The 24,932-nt window shown below is 44.9% G+C and overlaps 1 protein-coding gene and 1 long non-coding RNA gene across 2 annotated transcripts in view; both read right to left on the reverse strand.

Moving 5' to 3' along the window:
- The window catches only part of HMCN1 (hemicentin 1), a 170,751-nt gene extending 159,148 nt beyond the window's left edge, over positions 1 to 11,603 (reverse strand). The window contains exon 1 of the mRNA XM_064720409.1: positions 10,835 to 11,603. Coding sequence (XP_064576479.1) covers positions 10,835 to 11,096 — 262 coding nt within the window. The 5' untranslated portion in view covers positions 11,097 to 11,603. The remainder of the gene's footprint in view (positions 1 to 10,834) is intronic.
- Positions 11,604 to 22,192: 10,589 nt separating this feature from the next.
- The window catches only part of LOC135451064 (uncharacterized), a 63,756-nt gene continuing 61,016 nt past the window's right edge, over positions 22,193 to 24,932 (reverse strand). Inside the window, exon 7 of the long non-coding RNA XR_010441206.1 lies at positions 22,193 to 22,591. This is a non-coding gene — a long non-coding RNA (uncharacterized LOC135451064). The remainder of the gene's footprint in view (positions 22,592 to 24,932) is intronic.

Raw genomic sequence — 24,932 nt, forward strand, 5'->3', positions numbered from 1 at the left:
ATCTCCAAAGAGTATTTCAAAATTCTCAGGGGATTAATTGCTCCTTAAGGTGCCAGTTTCATTTTGTGATTTATAGAAAGAGCCTCTGGGTCACCAGCCCCTCAGCTGAGAGTCTTCAGTGAAGTGCCTGAAGTGAAATGGGATTAATCCTGTCCTCAGTACTCAGGCTTCATGTATCTTGACATAACATGATCCCACCCAAGTGCTTCAGAAACATGAAGTCATTGTGCTTCTCCTCTGGCAAAACCAGTTACCAAAGAGCAACAAAAGAAGCTTACCCATAGATCACAAGGGGATATGCCTGACCTAAACAATTCTGATCCCCCTTAAAAATGCAACACTGCAAACAATCCCTTTGCAAAATGCAAATCTTGGACCCAGAGTTCACCCAACAACAACTGCATGGCATGAATCCACTGCCAGCATCACTGAAGGATCTCGTAAATCTGATCTCAGAGCAGCACACCTCGAACAGGAAATCCTAAACACCAGCACCAGTTATAAAAAACACATTAGGTTCAACAATGTAAGTGAGGGGTAAAACATTCTCCCTGGCTGGAGTAATGAAGCACAGAAAGCAGCCAGCCCAGAGCATATTTCATTGAATCCATCCTACTCCCTCTAACAAAGCTGCTGATTACCAAGGCATGGTGAGCTGATCAAGTAACACCATCACTCTCTTTCAACAGAGAAACTGTTTTGCCATTTGCAAACTGAAAAACATATGTTCTCAATATTTCCTCTGATGCATGTGTCTCCTTCAAAACCAAAGCCACAGCATATGCCAACAATTAAATCATTGACTGGAAAATATATACCAACTGGCATCTGAGGGCTCTCTGTCTAAAGGGTTCCTCCTGGCAGGCTTTAGGCCACATTCAAAGTACATTAACTAAATGAAATATCTGCTCCTTTTCCATAGTCCTTAATCTGGTTTAGCCAGATCCTCCACTGAGCAGAATCCACTCTCAGTATGAATTCCAAACAGCCTCTGATACACACACAAAAGATAAAGCCTAAGTAAGAAAAAAGATGACAAGAACCTCAAGTCATAGAATCACAAAGTACCCTGAGTTTATAGGGACCCACAAGGACCATCCAGTCCAACCCCTGGCCCCACACAAGACACCCCAACAATCCCATCCCGTGCCTGAGAGCATTGTCCAAAAGCTCCTGGAGCTCTGGCAGCCTTTGGGTCCTGACCATTCCCTGTTTTCACAGCACAGGGGAAATAGCTCTAAGGTTTCTAACAAGCTAGTCCAGCAGGATGCAGAATGAACATTGCATGATGCATTGAAAAAAATCACCAACCTGATAAAAACTCCTTTTGCTCCCCATTGGTTAAGAAAAGCTCAAACACAACTTGTACCAGCACAGGGAGCCCCATCACTCCATGCCCCCTCTGCAGGACAGGTAACACAGAGCACACCTCTGCATCACCCAACAGGGAGCTTTCAAAGGCACCTGGGCAAGGCTTCATGCCAGCTCCTTATCAAGGCAGTACTGCTGGACAGCAGTGCAGCACACAGAGCAAGGATTAAGGACCACAGTGTCAGTTTCATCAGTTTTCAGGTCTTGGCTGGTTCTTTTCTTTTGTTCTTCCCTGAGAATTCAACTTCATTCTCTTCCCTAAAGGCATTCATTCACTATTAATTAATGTCCAGGGAAGGGAACAGAGCTGGGGAAGGGGCTGGGGCACCAGGAGCAGCTGAGGGAGCTGGGAAGGGGCTCGGCCTGGAGCAAAGGAGGCTCAGGGGGGACCTTCTGGCTCTGCACAGCTCCTGACAGGAGGGGACAGCCGGGGGGGGGTCAGGCTCTGCACCCAAGTAACAAGAGACAGGATGAGAGGAAAACGCCTCAAATTGCTCCTGGGGAGGTTAAGATTGAATATTGGGGAAAATGTCTTCACCAGGCACTGGAACAGGCTGCCCAGAGCTGTGGAGGAGTCACCATCCCAGCAGGTGCCCAAAAGACAGGTCAATATGGCACCTGGGGACATGCTTCAGTGGTGAATATGGCAGCACTGGGTTAGTGGTTGGACTCAATGATCTTGAGAGGTCTCATCCAACCTCTCAACAATTAACCTCTCTTAACAATTCTATTATTCTAATTCCCCACAACAAAGACATACTTTTTCCTAGTTTTCCTCTAGGATTGGCACTTGAAAAGAGGAAGCTCAGCATTTCAAGAGGGAGATACTGATTGGCCTCTTTTTCAACTTTCCTGTCATATTTCTGTGACAATTCTCTTTACAATCAACACTGTTGACTCAGTTAAAATGAGTATACTATATTCATGGCTCCTTGTTCACTTCATTACTGTGCATTCTCAGAAAATAGTTGTTTTCTACAGATGAAAATGGGACACTTATCAGCCTCAGGGAGGGACAGCTTATTCATAGCTTTAAAGTACTTGAGGATCTGCACCAACTATCTGCTTTTCATACAGCAGTAGGAATTTGATTTGTGTGCATTTAAACCAATCCAGGAGATGCATGCAGCAGCAGAAATTGCTCTTTGCTTTCCATACCACAGAGCTTCCATCAAGACCATAGCCAGGGCTAAACAATTACTGCCATGAATAGGATTCATTGGGCTTCTCTGTGTGATTGTGTGAAATACAAGCTGCTCTAACCCCTGGGAGATAAATTCAGAGTGCAGGAAAGAAGAGAGGAACGTGAATGAGGAAATTTCTTTGTTTAAAAAGTGCTTAAGAAACTGGGAGGAAATCCCTCTGTGAATTGTACCTAAAAGTTAACATGGGCATTGTGACTTTTACATGGGCCACAACAGGTGAAGTATCCTCTATGCAAATTCCAGAAGCTCTAGGGAAAAGGTGCACACTGCTAACAAACAGCAAGGCTCACCTGATAAATGACATCAGGAGTAATTAGAGGGACAGAATAGCACTGGAATACATTGTTACTGAGCTGCAGGGCTTCCCTTGGAATTATAACCACTTGGAGCAGAAGAGAGCAAAGCAAAATAGAACAAGTAGCTTCTAAGTTGTGTAGGCAACAATCTCAAATGTAACATGAAAAATAATTTGTAATTCAAAGCAGAAAAGAATTAGGTATTTGAGGCTTTATCATTTTTTTCCCAAGGAAAGAATATCTACTGTATCTTCAAATAAAAACAGGGAGAATAATCCCTTGCCAGAAGGATTCAAGAATCAGAGGGGAAATTCACCCTTGTGCATACCTTCTGGGCTGGACATGCAGAGTTAAGACAGCAGAAAAATAAGTTGTAAGTGATGCTCTAACAGGCTTTTGGATCATGTCACAACATTTTGGCTGCCTCACAGATTTTGGAGCTTCTGGCACTGGCAATACTTACTGTCATCTCTAATCTATATAAGCAGCTACTTTTAGAGGGACCCCAGATAAATCCCTCTAGAGGAACAAGAAAACATCCATGCAATCACAGGGAATTCATTTTACAGATATCACAATGTCTCCGTTAAGGGTGACAATAAGGTTTCACACACTCATTTCCCACAGGCTCAGTACAGTTATCCCAGAAGCCTCAGAGATGGAAAATGTCTTTAAGTGCTTTAGATTTCATCTTTATCAGCCCAGAGCTCTTCACTTCCACACCACTGGTGACAGTCACTCATCTGATGACAGCAACAATAACACTTAGTGGTAACAACCCTGAGCAGTTTTTGAGCTCTAGGGAAGCAGTACTTCCCATTGAAATTGTCACTTGTGAAATATTAATAGCAATACTTCATCAGTTTTAGCACAAAAGAGCAGTATTCCCAGGTATTATACCCAGGTCTGCTTATCATTTACCCTCAGACAACCAAGGCAGCACTGAACAGCTGTACCTTTACACTGCATCTCCTGAAACACCAAGGAAAAAACACAGAATTTGGACATGCACTCATTATTGCTGTCACTGTGTATCTAAGTCCAAGATAAACCAGCTTCTAAAAAACCCCAAATCCTCACACATCCTTGAGGTTTCATATGGGATGTCCACAAATTTGAGGCCACCAAAACACAGAGCTCTGACAGATCAGCTGTCACCAGCTTTAATCTGGTATTCTGTGATCCATCAGAAGAAGAGGGAAATGAGATTTCCTAAATTAGCACTTTTTTTTCCCACTTTCAACATTGGTAGCAATATAAAAGCCACTCCACTCTCAAATAACACAACTACTTGAATTAAGTGCAGAGTATCATTTTCTTGGCTTCTGACCTTACTCTTTTCAAAGAGAATTGAGGCAATTCTTCTCTATTTATCTGTTGTGGTTTGGCACTGGCCCAATGCCAAGCACCCACAAGAGCTGCTTGCTCATCCTCCTCTGCCTCAGTTGGGCAAAGGAGAGGAAGAAAAAGTTAACAAAGTCTTTGTGAATTGAGATAAGACTGGGAGAAAACACTTCAAGGGCAAACCTACGGTTGCAAAGTGAACTTTATTACTAACAGAATCAGAGGAGGATAATGAGAAGTAAAATAAGCCCTTAAAACACTTTTTTCCCCCCAGCCCCTCCCTCCTTCCCACTGACAGCACAGGGAGGCAGGGTGTGGGGGTTTTGCTCAGTTCATCACCAAGATTTTGTCCTGCTGCTCAGGAGAGGAGTCCTTTCCCTGTGAGACCATGGGGTCCCTCCCACGGGAGACAGTTCCCTGCAAACTTCTCCAGCTGCTCAAGAGCAGCAGCCAAACCACACCTGCCACAAGGTGAGTCCCTCCCATGGGCACACAGCCCTCCCAAACTGCTGCACCGTGGGGCTCTCTTTCCATGGGGTGCAGTCCTCCAAGGACAGGCTGCCCTTGAGAGGGCCCCTCTCTCCACCTGCCAGAGGGCTCCCTGCAGGGATCCACCTGCTCTGGCATGGGCACCTCCCCCAGGGGCTCTGGGTGGATGTCTGCATCCCCCATCGATCTCCATGAAGGGGCACAGCTGCTTCACCCTGATCTCACCACAGCCTGCAGAGGGATCTTGACTCTGGCCTCTGGAGCACCTCCTGCCCCTTCCTCTCCACTGACCTTGGGGTCTCCATGTTGTTTCCCTCACATGTTCTCACCTCCTCCTCTTCTCTGACTAGGAGCAAAAACCCATTACTTTGTTTTCATTTTCTTCTTAAATGCATCATCACAGAGGTGTTACCAGCCTCTCTCATTGGTCCAGTGTTGACTAGCACCACGTCCAGCTTCAAAGCCATCAGAGATTGGCTCTGCTGGACATTCCAGGAGCTTTTCACAGGAGCCATCTTTGTGACACCCCTGCCACCAAAAACCAGATCATGCAAAACCAATACATTATCCTATAGAAACTATGGGACTTTGCTAAGTACACAGTTTTCACAAAATATGTGCCCACAGAAAGTTGACTGGTAAGCAGTTTATTTCTTCTAATCAACCTAATAATTTGTCTAGTCCAAACAGAAGACAGTTTTCAAACAGTTTTAAGCAGTTTTACCTACTAAGGAAGGTAAGGAGGCCTCCAGAATGTGGACAGGAACACAGGGTTGTATTGCTCTCCCTCTTACAGCTGTCTCCCTTTTCATTAAAATTATAAAATCACAGGCTGGCTTTGGTTGGCAGGGATCTTAAAGCCCACTAAGATCTTCCTTCCACTCTCCCAGGTTGCTCCAAGTCCTGTCCAGCCTGGCCTTGGACACTGCCAGGGATCCAGGGGCAGCCACAGCTTCTGTGACACCAATCTTTTCTCATGCTGCTTCCATCCCACTTCCGTGGTGTGGGCAAACTCAGATACCAGTACAGAACACCACTTTTCCCTTAAACTTGTTCTCCCTGCTTTGAAAACCACTGCTGCAGTAGTGCTTCTCCACAGCCATGTTCCTGTTCCTTACTTAAACCAATAACACGTCTTGAAGCACCTCTTCCACCCCGCAAAGGAAGCGGAGGGAATGCTGAAGACAATGCCCCTCTTCCCAGGCTATACCAGAAGGGCCATTCCTCCTCTTCTCCAACTGATTTACACACATGTAGCCTCTGCCTGAGAGGTTTAGACATCCATAAATCTGAGAGTAAAGCCCAAGATCCAAGACCTCAAGAGACAGAAGAATGCAAAAGTGCAGGGCAGCACACGGGAGAAGGGCTATGAGGAGAGCTGGATGTGAGAGGCAGAGGCAGTGACATCAGCTGTGACACCATCCAGCTGGGGGTACAGCAAGGACAGGGGAGTGCCCTCCCCTCTCCCTTCATTATCCATCTGCACACCACAGCACTTTTTCTGCCAGGAAGTATGAAAAACCTTAACTCCATTAATAGCCCGATTTTAATTTCACAGAACTCCTCCTCTGGAAAAAACATTACTTCTTCATTATAACTTCTAAAAAAAACTATCTAACCTGCAAAACCCAAAGTTCCCAGACTTTTCATATGACCTCCTGAATTTGATCCAAGCTAGAATGTGGCTCAGCAGCCTAACCATGTTACAGACACAGCCCTGCCAGTCTGTTAAAGGAGACTCCAGCTAAACATAACTACATGCTTCACTATGTGCATAACTTCACTTCAAGATAGGAAAGAGCTTTACTCTCTCAAAAGAGAGAAGTGGGATCAAGGAAAAAACAATACTCCTTGTTCTCCTACACACTTACTATGTGGCTTAAGTTCAATACTGTTTTCCCATCTAAACTAAGCATTATTAATGTTTCCCCTTTCCTCACACAGTGTTTTCTATTTGATTTGTAAGAAAAGGGTCAGGAGATGCTCAGAGTCCTGTAGATATTGCAGGGTATGAACAGGCAAACACCATTCTCTATCCTAGCAAGTCCAGAGGTTACATATTCCTTTCATTTTTGTCTCAATTAATTACTGGAGTTTGGTCTATAGAATAGCCATTCACACTAAAGGAATGCTTGATTAAATCACACAGAGTGAGTTATGACTGGTATAATTCCATTAGCTTTAGAGAAAAATAATAGGGATGAATTAGTCCTCTCAGGCTTATTTTCCATTCCAAAATTCCTTAATGGCATAAAGAAAAAATAGCAAAGCTGGCCACAGATGTTAAATAAAGACATTCCAAGTCCATTCCCATTTCCACAGGATACAATGGGAGTTAGTAGGACATCAGGACCCACAACACGCAACTACAAAAGCATTTGCTGATCTCCAGCTTTAGCTGCAGTTCAGAATTTTCCTGTGCCAACTCTTCTTAAATTTGGGACAATTTTACACCCCCCACGCCAGTTTTTCCATGAACACAAGTCTGGCAAGAAATTTCTTAGTCAACAGCCCTTTTCACTATCTACAGAAGTTCTGTGATCACATTTAGGCATTGAAAGCCTACAATTAAAAAATTCCCTGTAATCTGTTAAAGCACTGGACATAGTTATTCACAAAGTAGAATCCAAAGCAAAAGGTTTTTCCACAGTTGAACTCTCTGCATCCCACCAGATGGTACACGGTATAGAAACGTGAAACCCATGACAAATTTTTCCTTAAGCCATAATTCTGTGCCAAAAGCCTCAGGTTTGATGCTAAAAATATACTTGTATTCCTGTTCACCAAAATCCCACTGCACTAGGGAAAACACAACATTTAAATCTACCATCCCACACCCCGGTGCATTGGCACATCACCATCATGGGATCACAGAACCATTCAGGTTGGAAAAGACTTTCCTCATCATCAAGTCCAACCATCAAGCCAACACCACCACTAAACTCTACCCCCAAGTGCCACACGCACTTGGTTTTTGAACACCTCCAGAGAGGGGGATTCCACCACCGTCCTGGGCAGTCTGTGCAAATGCTTTACAGCCCTTTCTGTGAAAAGGTTTTCCCTGATGTCCACCCTGGGCCTGCCCTGGCCCAGCCTGAGGCCACTCCCTCTCCTCCTGTCCCTGTCCCTGGGAGCAGACCCTGACCCCCCGGCTGTCCCCTCCTGTCAGGAGCTGTGCAGAGCCACAAGGTCCCCCCTGAGCCTCCTTTGCTCCAGGCTGAGCCCCTTCCCAGCTCCCTCAGCCCCTTCTGGTGCTCCAGCCCCTTCCCCAGCCCCATTCCCCTCCTTGGACAAGCTCCAGTGCCTCAATACAGCACTAATAATGCCACATTTTTGAGTTATTTAAAAATCCTCCCATATTCTGCTAGACTACATTTATACCAAATCGCTTACAATCCAGCTGTACCCTGTCGGATGCCAAGTGCACTCTGCAATACAAACTAGGAAAACAAAAGAGTTCAAAACCAAATCCACAGCCAATTTAAATTGCAATTACCTACCAATAGCGTATCTGCATCCGGGCACCTTTACACAAAGAGAAGCTCCTTGGACCTGAGCCCCAACTGTATCTGTACCCCTTGTAGAGTCCCATCTGCCCCAGGGACCACAGCACCTCATCCAGAAAATTTGCCTGTGAGGCAACTACATAAAAGGTCTTTACTTTGAAAGAAGAATTGAGTAAGTAACAACACACTTTGTGAAAAAAATAGTTTCATGCTCATTAATTCAGTTGAGCAACCTTCAGAAAGAACAACACTAGGTAAACTAATTGGATGCTGTGAAATAGTTGCCAGTCAATATTTTTATGACGTTTTTGAGTAAAGTTACTTCTCTATAGATTAAAAAAAAAAAAAAAAGAGGCTGAAGTGGTCACAACAGCATTTCTTACATTTTCTTTTCAAGTGCCTTAACATGGTCATCATCAGGTGTACGGTACAGATGACAAACAGTCATCTGGACCTTACATGAAATTCAAGACATTGGGCTGTGGTGTGTCTTTCCAACTCTGAGAAAGACCAAGAAAGTAGTTTTCAGAAACCAGGACAAAATGAAGTTGAAAATTGTCCATCCTCCACTTTGAGAGAGCTCCCTGCCCTCACAAGTTATCCATCATTCTAAGAAGCAAGGCCCCCTCAGGGAAGTTGGACTTCCACACAGAGAGGTGTAACAGGATACTCTGAGGGTTTGCCAGCAGCTCTGGGCTCTGCAGGTCAATTCTCTGCAGGTTTAAGTTTCAGTCACTCCACTGAATGAAGTCTAACAGTTGCCAAGGAAAGGGATCTCCTGTGCAAGGAGAGGGAATGGGGGAGGAGGCAAGGAGTCAGTGAGTGGGAAAATGTGACTCAAGCAGGGGAAGGTGGCAGTGGATTTGTTGCTGGTGAGGTTTGTACAGAGCAAGCAGAGGTGGTTACAGCAAATCATGGTCAGAGGAGTCAGTCTGGAACACAAGCAGAGTACCTGGAGAGGCACCGGGAGCAAAGACAGTGAGGGCACAAAAAAGGGCTGAAAAGGTGAAAATGTGCAGAAGAAAAATGGAATGAAAACATATGAGATGAGAAAGAAAACAGGAGCTATTGAAACAGACGAAGTGAAAGCGTCTGTGATGAAAACTAAGCACAGGACTACCCATGAGAGAAAGATGAGACTTCTTTCTACTGAGCATGCACAAGAGCAAAGGGCCACCACACAAACCTGCACATTAAAAGTGCACCACACAAGATCTTCTTGCTCTTGTGCATGGACCCAATCACTCTGAAAAAGAGAACTATCAACTCCTATCCTGAACCCCTTTCTGCTCACTAAAGATAAGCTATCATTGAGAGAAAATCAAACCAAAACACTTCTAACCCATCCTCTTTGATTTTCTGGCCATTCCATGGAAAAAGAGCCCCAAAGAGGTGAATTTGATTTTCCAGAAGGATATAAAAGAGTTCCAGGTTCTACACTTGACCCAAATCTTCCCCTTGTTATTTCTGTGGCATGATGCTTTTTAAGTCCCATATAAGTTTGTTCCATAAAATCACAAAAAACAGGGGGACAAGGGGAACAGAGGGAAAACAAAAAGAAAATGACACCAAATGTGAAACAGTAAGGACCCTTTTGTGCTAGAACACTGATACTAGAATGAAGAACTCTAAGAGAACCTATACAAGCTATTCCCTCTAATTTCCTAAGCACTTGGTTTAAGGTATTTATACCAATAGCAAACATATATCTTGTAAGCAGAAGTATCTGTGAATGGGGGGAAATAGAGAGGATGTCCACTTTTTTTGCTGACATTCCTGCAAAAATGAAACTCTTAAGCATTGAGCATATTCTGAGATATTCCATGGGAAATAACGCCAAAAGATCATTTTCAAGGGCTTTTTCCCACTTTCTGATTCTTTTTTCTTTAAGAGAGTTTTTATTGCACAGTACAGCACACATCACCAGCCTGAGGCATCCTGTTCCTATTTCCTCTTCAAGTCAACAGAAGAATTTGACAAGCAAAGAGGAAGAAAGCCAGAGAAAATGGATAGGAAGGGAACAAAAAACAGATGCTGAAAGAGAGGAACACACGATGTACAGCAGAAGGAGGGAAAAAAAAAAAAGAAAGAAGATCCAAAAAAAAAAAAAACCAAACACAAAAAAAACCACCAAAAAAAAAAACCAAAAAAACACACCATGTTAATTTCACTGCAAGTTTCTGAATGTAAACATGGGATCATAAAACAAGAGGAAGAGTGCAACTGCATTATTCATGCTCTTAAGTGCGCTCCCATGGAAGGACATAGGAAAATAACTCAATAGCACCGTTACTACTACACGTGCAGTTCAGTGACGCTACTTCAGCTCGTATCTGGACAATAAAGGGGAGTATTTGATCCCTTAACTACTCCTTGGTGCACAAAGCGCATTTAGGGCCCACTCCAGAAGCCTTTGGGAAGTTTTGTAGGGAGATAGGGGTCACAAAATGTTACTCGCCCCCGGCAGAGAAACGCGTGCGGCAATAACGACTACGATGAGACAGGAATACTTCGGGTCTAGTCCCTGCAACCGCAGCAAACCCAATCCTTTGCCAGCCCTCTGGAGCTCCCTGCTGCCCTTCCCGGCTCCTGCCCGCCCCAGCCAGGTCCCGCTCGGCCTTACCTGGGTCGTGGAACGGCACCAGCGCGAAGTTGTACAGCGGCCGCTTGGGTCTCTTCAGCGATGTCTCCAGGATCTTGGATGCGCCCTCGATAACTTGCACCAAGTCGTCGTACATGGAGCCGGTCACATCGAAGACGAAGGCCAGGGTGGAGGCTCCCTCGGGCACCGCCTCGGGCTCGGGCACGGCGGGGGCGCTCAGGGCGAGCAGCAGCAGCAGCAACAGCACCGTGCCCGGCGCCCCGGGGCTCCCACCGAGAGCCATCGCGGCGGCACCCCCGGGAAAGGCACCGGGGGCACTCGGGCCGGGGGAACGGAGACACACCGCGGAGAACGTGCGGGTGGATCCGGGACGGACCCGGCAGAGCGCGGGGATAAACCGGGACGGAGCGGGGAGAGCGCTGGGACCGACCCGGGACGGACGCGGGAGAACGCTGGGACCGACCCGGGACGGAGCGGGGAGAACGCGGGGATAAACCGGGACGGAGCGGGGAGAGCGCTGGGACCGACCCGGGACGGACGCGGGAGAACGCTGGGACCGACCCGGGACGGAGCGGGGAGAACGCGGGGATAAACCGGGACGGAGCGGGGAGAACGCGGGTATAAACAGGGACGGAGCAGAGACAGACCGAGGGGAGCAAAGACCAAGCGGGGAGAGGGGAGAGCGGACCCCGTCGCCCACCGCCCGCTCCCCTCAGGCGCGGCGCAGGAAGCGCCGCCGCTTTTGTCTGCGCGCGGCTGCGGCCCCGCTCCGCCTTCCCTACCGGGCAGGGCTGGGGCAGCGCCGCCCCGAGGGACAGGGCTGAGCCCCGGCCGTGCCGCGGGGCCGCTGCTGCCAGCCGGGCTGGGGATGGAGCTGCGCCTGCCGCCCCGGAGCACCGGCTACGCACTGAGGCAGCGCCCGCCCCGGTCCCGGTCCCGCCTCCCGTGGCCCGCTGCGGCCCCTGCCCTCACCTGGGGTCGGCGACCTTACGCCGGGCTCTCGCCCCCTCTCGGGGTCCCGCCCTTACTTGGGGTCACTCCCTCACCTGGGGTCCCTCCCGCATCTCGATGTCGCCATTCTCAGTCCGGGATCCCGCTCTCAATTGGGGGTCCCTCCATCACCTCCGGGGTCCTGCTCTCACACTGGGCTTCCATCCCTCACTTGGGGTCCTGCCCTCACTCTGGGCTTCCATCCCTCACCTGGGTCCCTCCCTCACCTGGGGTCCCTTCCCTCACCTGGGGTCCTCCCGGCCCCGCCCCGGACAGCCCCAGCAGCACCTGCCCCTGCCGGCCCGCACCTGCCGCAGGTGAGGGTGGCGGTGCCGGCTCGTCCCAGAAGAGCAGGGTCAGATGGGATATGGGGAAGGAATTCCTCCCTGTGAGGCTGGGCAAGCCCTGGCACAGGGTGCCCAGAGAAGCCGTGGCTGCCCCTGGATCCCTGGCAGTGTCCAAGGTCAGGTTGGATAGGGCTTGGAGCAGTAGGGATAGTAGGAGGTGTCCCTGCCCATGGCAGAGGATGGGACTGGATGAGCTCTATGGTCTCTTCTCACCCAGACCATTCTGAGATTCTGTGATTTTTAGTGTTTTATTATTGGAAACATGATACAAGACTGAAATCACTCTGACATGCACTACCACCCTGGCTGTCCTTGGCTTCAGTTACACATCCGCAACTACTACTGAAGCCCTCCTCAGCGCCCATGAGCATATCCCTAAATTTAATAGTTTAAAGGGAGTAGAAAAGACTCCAGGCTGTGACCAGGACAATGGCACCAGCCACTGTCAGTTTTCTGGTGCAAGAAAAAGCCTAGAAAACAAAGGAAGGGAAGTGACTAGAGTGGAGTTTCAACTTTGCTCAGGCAATGGAAGAGACTAGAGGTTTTATATTTCAAGCCTCATTTGTTAGGGATGCAGCAATGTCCCAGCAGGCATCATTGGAAAATTCAGTCCTGACCCAATGCCACACAGAAGGGCTCCATAGAGAGTCACGAGCCAAATTCCCTTTGCTCCAGCTCACCTCAGTGCTGCTGTGTAAGCTTCCTTTCCATGGGCTGCCTCCTGCACCGTGGAGGCATCATTTTAAAAACCAAGTGGGAGGGAAATCCCCAGCCTTTGCACAATATTCAGGGCAGCTCAGAAAGGTAGACCGTGAAGCAGGATTTACCTCATTAGTTTCCATCCTTATTTTACTAATCTTCAAACTGCTGCTAAAACTGTGCATTGTTGTGACTGGAAAATAAATCATGTAGAAACATTGCTTATCCTAATCAAGTTATAAGCCTGGAATTGAATTATAAAAAGCAGATGTTTACATTCTTTCTCCCCTTCAGCACTGATGTCATGAGAAGGGAGCACATAACCAGAGCTGTGCGAAGCATTCGCAATAAAACCCCAAACCATGGAAAACTTGTCTCATCTGTAACTCTGCTAGCAGAAAACTAGGACCAGGTTTGTCAAAAATACTCACAAATTGTGAAAGGAGAGATGCACTCACGCCATTAAATAGGAATATGTATTTCCAACATCCCAAGGACTGGCAGCATTTGGATTTAAGGATTGCCTTCAGTCCTTTAGGAGGACAAATTCCTGTTATGTTTTGCATCATAAAGAAAGCCATCGTGTTCTTTCTGTCTCAAATTATTTCCCAATTTGCTGTGAACAAGAAAGAACAAACCCAATGGCTGTATGAAAAAAATAACCCTCTGGGGTACCTACTTCTGTGTCCCAAAACACATCCCTGAACATGGCTTTTAAGGTACCACATAAAGCAAAACCTTTATTTTGTAACAGTGGAAACTGATTCTTATTTTGGTTGCCTCACACTTTCCACTATAAAATGGCCTTGCAGCTTGGAAGCTCTGACACTATTATTCACAGCAGGCCTTTGAAATTTGCAGAAAGTCCTGTAGCAAGAGGAACAACTTTTTTTCTTCTTCTCCAATGAGATGGTTCTCATAGTTTGCCAAAGATTCATCTATTGAAAAAAAAAATCCTTGTTTTGATTCTGACATGCTCTCCAGTAAGGTTTTGACTTGATGCCAGAATGAGAGGGAAGCACAGGCACTCTGAGGCCAGGCCAGGCACTGTGGGAGTGCTCCATGGCAGGAACACCTGGGGATTGTCAGGGTAGGGGGGTGTGGGCAGGGAATGGAGGGGACCAGGATCAGGGTACCCCAGAGGGAGCAGCCCTGCCTCTGCCACTGCAGGTGCCACCCTCACGAGGTCCACTGGAGTCTCCTTTGTATGCACAGATATTTCAGTTGTATTCACACTTCCTAATTCTGAACATTTCTAGCTTCACCTTGATCATCTTTTTGTGCCTGTTTTGGGGCTTGAATTTAGCATTTTCCTCATGCAATTTGGGAGCATGGAAGAATCCAACAGATGTGGTCTTAACAGTGTAACCTGCTGCCACCACACTGCTGTACTGTCACACTGAGTGTGGGCAAGGTGTGGGCCAGCTGACCTTTAGAGGTCCCTTCCAACCCTAACAGCCCATGAGTCTTTCCCTATGTATTTATCCTGGACACTTGTAAAGTATTAGCTGAGGTGGAGTAAAGAATTAAGTTGTTTAGTTCCTTTTTCTAGCTCATCTCAGTTAAAATTAATAAAATTTGTACTCTAGCTTAGAAGACTGGAAAGGAAATACTTTTCACCCTTTGTGTTTCTGTCTGAATCTGCTCCATTTTGTAATTTGCAGCTAAAAATAGTTCCTGTCCAGTGGCTGCTAATGAGGAAAGAGCTGACTGTTTCATCCTCGTTTATAATAAACAAGACTCCTCTTCAAAAACCCAAGTTTCCATCTGAAGGAGAACATCAAAATGATTGTTTTTAAAGCTGATGCTGCTCTCTAATTACAGAGCAACTGCTGCTCCCAAAACAGATGCTCCTCCTGGGATCCCATGGACCACTCGCAGCAGGCTGCATCCACCAGAGCTCTTTCTCACGACACCTCTCTCCTGGCCAGCAAGTTCTGCACGTATCCCAGATACTCTGGGCTGCCTTGTCACAGACATTTGACAGTCTTTTGTTTCCTCTGGAACTCCATAAAGCTTTTTGTGCATTTATGCATTTAGAGCTTTTATTCCAACTTCTCCTAAAAGTCCCATCTCTCCTTTCCTTTTTTTTTTTCTGTTTGAACTTGATTAATTGTGGAAAAGAAGGGAATGGGTGCTGTTTGTTTTGGGTAGGTGGCTTTGGCTCTCCCCGTGAGAAGTGTGTGTATTGTAGAGTGAGATCTCTCCAGCTCACAGACTGTATTTTCTTAGCCAACCTTTAGTCCTGTCTTTGTATTTTATGTATGCAGACACTCTAGTCCTGTATATGAGAGCTGCAAATTCACTGCTCTAAAACTAAAAATAACCTTTTTGTCTCAAATTCTTGCATTCAGGCAGAACCTATGCGGCTTTTGGCAAGGGCAGGGTTAAAGTGCCATCCCAGGACAGGAATGCTACAACAGGAATTAGCAGGTATGTCAGGAGCCTGAAAGCAGGTAATGAAGCTCACTGGAGCTGCTGCCTAGAGATCTGCAAGGAAAGATAAGCAAGGTGCAGAAAAGAGAAAGGGCTGATAGATTAATCTGTGGTTATATTGTTATAATCTTCAAATTCATCTACAGAGACCATGAAAAGACCTGCCCAGCTTCTGGGGGAGATTTTGAAATGTGAATGCCATTATATGATGAGTGTTCAGACTCTGAAGGGACTAAATAACCCCTGACCCTTTTCCAGCCTGTGCCCTGTGGATTCAGCTGTGCAGCTGCTCTCACACATGGAGAGTGTGTTTTTAGTACTCATCTCTCTGCTCTGTGACCAAGGCATCTCACTGGAGAAGGGTAAAAGCTGTGCTGCAGACAGAACCAGAGAGCCTCTATACTGAACAATCTCAAGACCTTTCAGTCACAGAGGATTCACAGCTTCCTGTGAGGTACCTCACCTTTGCCAACAATATAAAAACTGTGATTTAATATAAAAATGGGATGTATGTAACTTTGGTTCTACTTCTGCCTTCTGACTCTTCAGAAAGGTATTACATTTTAAGTTTTCCCAGAATCCACATGACTAGAAACAACCTGCTCTAGTTAAGGAAACTAACCCTTGAATTCTAGCTTCTGTGTAGGAATGAATGTTTTTATTACATAATCCAGGTGCTGAAGAACTGCAAGTTTCTGATCTCCACTTTCCCAAAAGGTTTGAATCTGAAACTATGCTACAGGCTATGTTCCTTGCTCCTACCCTACAGCTATAAAGAGATGAGCTGGGAACTGAAATCTGTTTTGAAACGTTCACACCTATAGTGCCTGGCTGAATTGTGGCCTTCCTGTGTTTTATGGTTCCTGCTTCCTTTCTAAACTCAGTCTGCTCTAATATTTCATGGCTTTGCCAATTAATGCTTTCCAGCAGAATCAAAGCAGACAGGTGAATGGTAGCAATTCCCTGTGTCCTACAAACATTTCTGATGACAGGCAGGTTTTCATGTAAAAGTTGTAAAAATGGGATATTGTAACATGCTGTGTGCTCTAGATTGTGAAGAATCTCGAAGTCCTGCAGAGACACTTCTGCCATTTTGAATCTTCTTTCTGTTCCACAGAGATTTGCTGAAATACAAATGTCAGTTTGATTCACAGTTCAACACATTTCAAACTCTCGCATCCCAGTGAAAAAGAGTGAGACACAGGCCTAAGTAGCTGTAGCAACTGGAGTAGTTTGTTTAACAAACCCTGTGCCTGAGCCAAGAGACCATTTCACCCCGCTGTAGCACTGAATCATCTCTCATCTGCAAGATGAAATCACTTTGCTTTTGGTTATAAAACATTTGTTTTATAAAACAGTCCATCCTGTGATCATGACATAGAAGTCAGGGGTCAAAAGTTTTGTTTATGGCTCAGAAGCAGAGTTGCTGCCTTCATTAATACAATTATGGAGCAAGACCAGGACCAAGTTAGGACCTGCTCTGCTGCTTACTTGGAAAAACAAAAGAGAAGATAAACTGACAGATGGAGATTTCAATATATTAAGTATTTAATGAGAAAAGTAATGTATTTCTTTATTAAAACACTGGGAACATTCTCACACACTGAAAGCAAAAGAAGAACCATGCAATAAAGATCATTTTTCAAGTTCAGCTCCATCATGTAATTAATTTTTTTTATTCTGCACATAGGGAATTCATGCTAATTATCCATTATTCCAAACTATATTTTACCCAAAGCCATGTCATCATACAAACCTTACTTGTAGTTGTGTATTAAGTACAGTGCATGAGGCAGTCTGGGGTTCATTGCCCCTAAAACATCAGAATCACCACTGACCATGGGTGTCCACATCCACCCTAAACACCTGGACCTCCTTTTCCAGCCCATGGAGACCTCCCATTTGATTTCTCCAGAAATCCCCATGTATATGCATTAAATTGCACACATGAACTTTACATCAAATTATATTTATAGAGAACTAGATGTATAGATGTAAAAAAAACAAGGATGAGAGGAAATGGCCTCAAGAGGGGAGATTTAGATTGGAGGTTTCTGGGGAACATTTCCTCATGGAAAGAGTGTTCAGGCATTGGAACAGATTGCCCAGAGCACTGGTGGAGTCTCCATCCCTGGAGGTGTTCAAATAATGTGAGGATGTGGCACTTGGGGCAGTGGGGATGGCTGGACTCAATGGTCTTGGATGGCTTTTCCACCCTAAACAATTCCATGATTCTATGAAAACAGATAAAACTACTACACAGTTACTGCTTTCACCACTGGAGTAATTGCCTGTTGCATATAGGAATTTTTTGAAAAATAATTTTTAAAGGTGTTCTAAATTTTTTTCCTTGGCAAGGATTGTATTTTGGAGAATTTCAACATAGTGTATTAGCCATGTCAGGGTTATCAATACATTTACAATTAGGCAACTAGGCTGTGTTAGGAAAGCAGGAGGAAGAACAAGAACATGATCTCCCTCTGCTGGTACATCACAACGAAATGTTATGGGAAGGGATTAGAGAAAGGATGGATTTTTAGCCTTATTAAAAATAAACTTAGAGAATATAAAATGAAATTACTTTTCACACGTGAGCTTGAAAGCAACCTTAAAATAGCAGCAAACACCACAGACACACACAGATCCTCCCTATGCCCAAATGTTTTGTACTTAATATCTACATAAGTCTTTTTTATAGGAAGGTTTTCTGGAAAGTAAATTAAGTTGCACAGAGAGATTCTAGTGATAGGAGAATTCAAAAACCAAGAGTACTTTTTATATTGGGGAAAAAGTGTATTTACTTAGAGTATATTTTTTTCATAACTGGTCCAAGGATAGATTTTTTTTTTCATAATTTGACCAGAGAAAATGTAAATTCAATACCTTTCTGTTGTCTCCTTAATAGTTCTGAATTACTTAAAATGAACTTTGATATTCAGAAAAATCTACAAAAGTTCCATCACATGACAGTCTATAACATGTAACAGCAACTTTGGATATGCAGAACTATTCTCAATTATAGGACTATTCTCAGTGTATAGGACTTACTTTTTTATTACTAAAGCAAGTCCTAAACACTGCCGAGGGAACTGAGGTTAGATGTTTGAGGCAGTGCTAACAGAATTAGTGCAGAGCACAGCTCTGCAATCCCTTATCTGTCAGGCAAGCAGCAATATTTCCTGGCTGACACCCAGAATAGGTTCTGAAAGAAGAGGAAATTACTTCAAGTATCATAATCCTGTTACAAAGGGCAGCTGCTTTGCCATTTTGGCTCTACAGACAAAAACTTGTTTTGGAATCAATGAAAGACACTCAAACCATAGATAAAATCACAAAGCATCCCATTCCTCTCATAGTTGGAGCTATCCTCTGGAATGCAGTTGACAGATGAGCTTAATTACTGCACCTCATGCCTTGGAATGAACTCTTCTAGTTTTAACTTCTCAGGAGGAGTGAGTTAGGGTTCAGCATCAAATCAACACCCCATGACAGAAATTAGATAGAGCTGTTCTCTGGGTGTGTTCTGATAAAGTTGAAGTGAAAGAGATCCAGGCATCCTTGATCATAAATAATGAAATAAAACTACTTCATGGAACGACAAACCATAGAATCCTAGAAAGGTTTGGGTTGAAAGAGACCTTAAAGCCCATTCCATTTCACCCCCTGCCATGGGCAGGGACACCTTCCACTAGCCCAGGTTGCTCCAAGCCCTGTCCAGCCTGGCCTTGAACCCTACCAGGAATGGGAATGAGTTTGGTGCTTGTGCCATTTGCATAGTAAAGAAGAAAATAAATATTCAGTTCTCCAGAGTTGTAGTTTTGCTCCTTTTAAACCTGTCAGAAAAGTATTTTGTTTTAAACCAAACCTAAGTCCAGGTTCCAGGCACCTGTCTGTACAGGCTGAGACTGATGAAAATTGCTTGGCACTTCTCTCCCCACCTATCCTCATTGGCATGAAAGTGTTAGCTCACAGTTCCAATCTCAATATTATATTTTTGTGTATGTGTCAACCTGGCTAATTTAAGTTTTTCTCACATTATTAAAAATCCTGCTTTAGATTTCTTCAGCCACAGAGCACTAAATATCTTCAGGCATGTGATATGTGTTTTCCCAGCATTTGAAGAAACCAAGTTCACCCAATTTATGAGTTCATAACTTTTGAGTCATTTTTTCTTAGTCTGCAGTCTCATTTTTTACATTTAAGCTCATAAAGACCAAAGCATCCTTTAAAATCCTGCCAGACTGTAAGTTAGCACCTCCCCAGTAGTTAACAGGGATAACTTTCCAAGACCTCTAGGTAGTGGAGAGCTAGTTTTACTACCAATATGGACTGTATTCTCCACAGTCACACTCTTCTTGGCATAACAGAGGTATTCTTAAAACTTGGAATGTTTTGCATATAAATTCTTTCATTATTGTCTGTTTCTCCTTCTGCTGTGAAATGTGAGCCTTCTGTCAGGCATAGCATTTTCTAGGATTAAAGGGATGAGTTAAGTAAGAGTGGACTTGAGCCTTTATTCATAATAAGAATAAAAAGCCTTTCATAGGAAAGGGTGATAAAAAAGGTTTCCTCTTATAAAACATAGTTGCTAATGCACACACGCACGACAGACAGAAATGGCTAATTCATCATTTGGCATCAGGTTACCTACCTGGCAGTTTCCATTCCAAACCTGCTTTCAGAGCTTTATTGTTTTGTTAGATTCATGGTCTGGTTTGAAATTTTCCAGATAAAAGTCTGCTCTGAGGTGATTTTGTTGGCTTTCCACTGAAAGAACTCAGGCATTTCCAAGAGCACTCACTGGCCCAGACAAGACCATCTGTACCCTTCTCTGCAAAGCACAGTCAGGGAGACAAATGGTGCCCAAAGTAGGAATCAGCAGTATCAGGAGCTCTGCATCAAAGATGGAAGGAGTCACAGAATCATGAAGATTGGAAAAGACATCCAAGACCATCAAGTCCAACTTTTGACCAAATCCCACCATGCCAAGCAAAGCATATCATGAAGTGCCACAGATGCTCAGTTTTTGAACATCTGCAGGAATGGTGACTCCAGCACTGCCCTAGGCAGCCTGTGACAGTGCTTCACCACTCTTTACAAATTTTTCCTACTATCCAATCCAATGTCCCCTGGCAGGACTTGGGATCAGGCTCCTGAGTCAGCACAGGTAAACCGACACAATTTCGATTGTGGTGGCTCTTTGGTCACAGACAGTGAACCCAGCACAGAGAGGGCTCTGAGATGGGGCTGGCTGAGGTGCTGATGCTCTGAGCCTGGTGCTGCTGGCAACAGCCAGGCTTGCAGCTCTGCAAACTGGAGACCAGGAGCCACAGGTTTATGCTGCCAGGATTTCAAGCTCATTTTCTGAGACTTGAGAACATCTAATTGTTTGCACAAATACCCACAGCTATGGCTGCAGCTGGTCTGCACAGCCCTGGCAGGCTGTTCAGCTTTACCTGATACATGTACCAAAGCCAACCTGCTGGTCTGCAGCTCCAGTGGGTGTCAAATGAGGTCCTGAATGGACCTCAGGAGGTTGGTGCAGCAGCAATGTGAGGCTAAGGCCAGTTGTAAGCACCAGAGGTTATTCCCCTGTGGTCACCAAATCACTCAGTCCCAGTCTGAGCACAGCAGTGGTTCCTGTCACTACTCTAATACCTCAGTCTTAAGTCAGCTTTGCCAGTGCCCTGTGACAGGCTGAACTTCTCTTACAAAGCCTGACTTGCAAGAGAGAAATTTGGTTTGGAGCCAAGCCACAGCAGCATGTGAGACAAGCAAGCCCATTCTGCTCCAGCGCAGTGGAGCATCAAGTGATGCTCTGGTCACTGCCTGTGGTTTGTCTCTGCTCCAAAAGAGTGAGCAGCAGATTCACTTCATGTAAATCAATGCCAAACCCTTTCTGAAGCACCACAGTGAATCTTGGTAAATTCACATCATGAGTAAATTACATAAGCTGGGAAAATGAATTGTTTCTGCAACTGCAGCATCTGGCCTATGCACAGGGACAGCTCCTGTAAGGAATTATCACAGCTATGCTTAAAAAGACAAATTACTATTTCAATGCTCCAGTCCTGTGTAGATTTACCTCCTGCCTTCAGGCTCCTGGGTCTGAGAGTCTGAAAGAAAAACATTGTCTGTTATGCTGAAAGGTGTCAGAAATAATGTTGATTCCAGTTAAATACAAACAATAACACATTCCTGGCCTGAAGAGGTGAACAGGCTCCTTCACTTCCTTTCCAGCCATCTCTGGGTCAGCCCATCCCTGTTTAATCAGGCAATGTGTTCAGACCCAGAATAAGCTGCTCCTTCAGTATGAGAGGCCACACTCCAGACTAAAGCAGCCTGATCAACTTTCCCATTTCTCCTGCCTGTGTATTAATTTCCATTGGGAGATTTTCTGAATCCACTGATTAGGGTGCCAAGTATATTGGCATGTATAATGATTCCAAAAATGCAGGGCCTAGATTAGCAGGACTGCTGCTGAAGCCCATAGGTCTGCTGGCAAAGACCTGCATGACTCCCTTCTGTCCCTGTCTGTGCCCAGTAATTAACATGTAACAACAGTAATAAACTAATTTTCATGAGTTTTAGAATCCAGTCAGTATAATACAGAGAAATCTCTCCTTTCTATGGCTTGTAGATGAGCTGAAGGTGAGGGGAAGTGCCCTTTCCATGTATGCCAGCCACAGAACATCTCAAAAACACATATTGTCTTTTCCCAGCCTTCCTGAGCTGCTGTGAAGATTTTTAAGATACTCACACTTTAATAACTTAAAATATAAACTTCTTTGTGTACAATAAAATAATTTACAGGAAGGTAATGCATCATATTTTTTCTGTTACACTCCTTGAATGCCAAGATAAAATGTATTCTTGCTTAATAACCCCAGTGCCAGTATTGCAAGGTTTGGGAATGTTCTTGTGATCAAAGCATTTCTGCAGACTTCTTGGAATGCCTATTACAGTCATTTAGTTCCTGTTGCTTGCAGTTACAGAGTTTTTATTGTTGTATTTTTTCTTCTGGTTAAAGTACTTCTAAATCCACTCCTCAAAACCAGAACAAACAGAGAGGACACACAGCTGAACTGCAATATTCAGCATCCAAATAACCTTTCCTGGTAGTGCCACTCTATGATGCTCAGTGTGACTTTCCCAGCAAAGGGTCAGGAACCAAAGAAGCAGAAGGTGGACCTTCTTTGCAGATAAATAAGTACTAGTAGGCGGTGTCCTAAATGTATTTCAGAAGCTCTACTGTAGATGGCCTCATCAAGGGACTGTTCTTGAGGTTCTTCAATTAAAAAAAAACCTGGAAGCAGAAGGTTTACAGTATCTTGTAAAATAAAATATTCTAAGGTTTCGGTAATTGGTTTTAAGCATAGGAGTTTTATCTCACTGATGCCACCATTGTTCTGTAGAAGGGACCTGCAAGAAAGTTGGGGAAAGATTTTCTACAAGGGCATGGAGTGACAGGACAAGAGGACATGGCTTTAAGCTGAAAGAGAGTAGATTTAGATGGGGTATTCAGAAGAAACTCTTCCCTATGAGGATGGGCTGCCCTGGCACAGGGTGCCCAGAGCAGCTGTGGCTGCCCCTGGATCCCTGGCAGTGTCCAAGGCCAGGCTGGATGGGGGCAGTGGACAATCTGGGACAGTGGAAGGTGTCCCTGCCCATGGCAGGGGTGGGACTGGATGGGCTGTAAGGTCCCTTCCAACCCAAACCATTCTGGGACTGTATTATTTTTGGCTATTTAACTACCAAGACAGCCTTCAGAAAAAGGCAGGCAGTAAGATTTTGCTTTCAGGGTAAGACATCAGATAGAAACTGCAGTGATACCACTATAACTTTTGGGTTAATGCTTAGAGCTGGTTTCTCTGTATATTGAATGGAGTTTGGATGTACAGAGCTCTCAGGTAAAACAACTGCCCTCTTCACAAGCATTTGTGTTATTTCATAGTATTCCAGAATGGTTTGGATTGGAAGGGACCTTAAAGACCATCTATTTCTTCTCCCTGTTGCGGCAGGGATGCCACTTACTGGATCAGTTTGCCCAGGGCCCCATCCCACCTCCCCTGGTTACCCTTTTGGGCTCAGAATCACCTGTTACCCTCTATTCTGATTTCAAAGTGACACAGCTGTAATGATTACTGACTCTCTAAATTATTCATTTTTATTAATCAAGCAGAAGCTGCTGCACCAAATATTGCTCCCATAGCACAGTGACAGCTTTGCTTTCAATGAAAGCTTATCTCCCAGTGGCAGGCCATGGTAACAAAGGCAGAGATTAGATTTGCTATCTTGGGCAGAGACATTTCCTGGAGCTCCTGGGCCGGAACAAAGGAGCGTGTGCATAAACCCAAAGGCACAACTCAGTTATTAAACCACTGGGAATTCTTCTCCTGAGCACTGAAATGGGAATAGTGGGTTAAGAATGGGCTTTGACTGTCTTCAGACTAGGGCGATTTTGTCAGTGAATTGAGAAAGAAATTGGGAAGAAAAAATAGTTATCTGTACAAAAAAAGAAAATTAGTTCAATATCTAAGTTGTTTACATTCTCACTGGATTTGGCAGAAAGGTAATTTTGAAACAAATACTTTGACCTGCTGAAGGATGGATAAAATCAAGAAGTGGTCCACGGTTTATTTTCAATTATCATTAGTAATTACAGTATTTAGATTTGTCACATTCTTTTAAAACTAACCTGGCAAAAAAAGAGGATCTGTTTGGATTTCATCTACTTAAATCCACTTAGTGTCTTGATGAAGCTTGTGGTTTTTCTTTTAGACAGCAGGAAGAAGCATACAAGTGGAGAATATTCATGTGACATGGGTAGCTTGGGACTTTCAAAGATCAATTTTATTTTACTTTTTAAACAAAACTCTCTTTTCAGAATATATTCAAAGACCTTATTAAGTGGGAAATGAGGATTAGTACAAACCTCAGCAGAACCCCAGCTCTCATGATCAAATAGAAATCTCTGATCTCTGTGGAATACCAACCTTCAGGATCAAACAGCATTGTTTAAACCACAGCTGTGTGCAGTCCTGGAGAAGCAGCTCATATTTCCTTGGGGGCAGGGGCCAAAGATGGAGGATGTGAGAAAGAAAAGGCAAGTTCTGCTTACAAGGGGTAGCCTAGTGCAGCACCATTGTGTTTGTCCTCCTGGGAACAGCACCTTTGGGACCAACATCACTGCCTCAGGTTGGGCTGAGCAGGGCTGGGAAAGGAAGTGGGAATTCAACCACCCTCTGCCTCAGCCTGCTCTCTCTCTATCACATGAGGTGCCAGAATCTCACTGAAGTACTGGGGAGAAGGGAGCAGAGGGAAAATCCCATTCTGGGGGCATCACACACAGCCCTGATCCAGAAACAGCATGGTCCTGCTGGGCTCACCCGGAGCTCCATGTGCAGGGCTGGCCCTAAAACTGGGGAAGGATGTGGAGGTCTTTGGATGCATTCAAAGGAGAATGACAGGGCTGAAGGCAGGTCCTGGGAGAGGCAGCTCTGGGCTTTTCTAGCTTGAAGAGAAGGCGGTTGAGGAGCAGCCTGAGGAGGGAATGCGCAGAGAGAGGTGCTGAGCTCTTCTCCATGGGATCCAAGGTCAAGATGGGTGGGAATGGTTCAAAGCTGTGCCAGGGGCACTTAAGACTG

The sequence above is a fragment of the Zonotrichia leucophrys genome, chromosome 8 (assembly GCF_028769735.1).
Source record: "Zonotrichia leucophrys gambelii isolate GWCS_2022_RI chromosome 8, RI_Zleu_2.0, whole genome shotgun sequence".
Lineage (NCBI taxonomy): Eukaryota > Metazoa > Chordata > Aves > Passeriformes > Passerellidae > Zonotrichia > Zonotrichia leucophrys.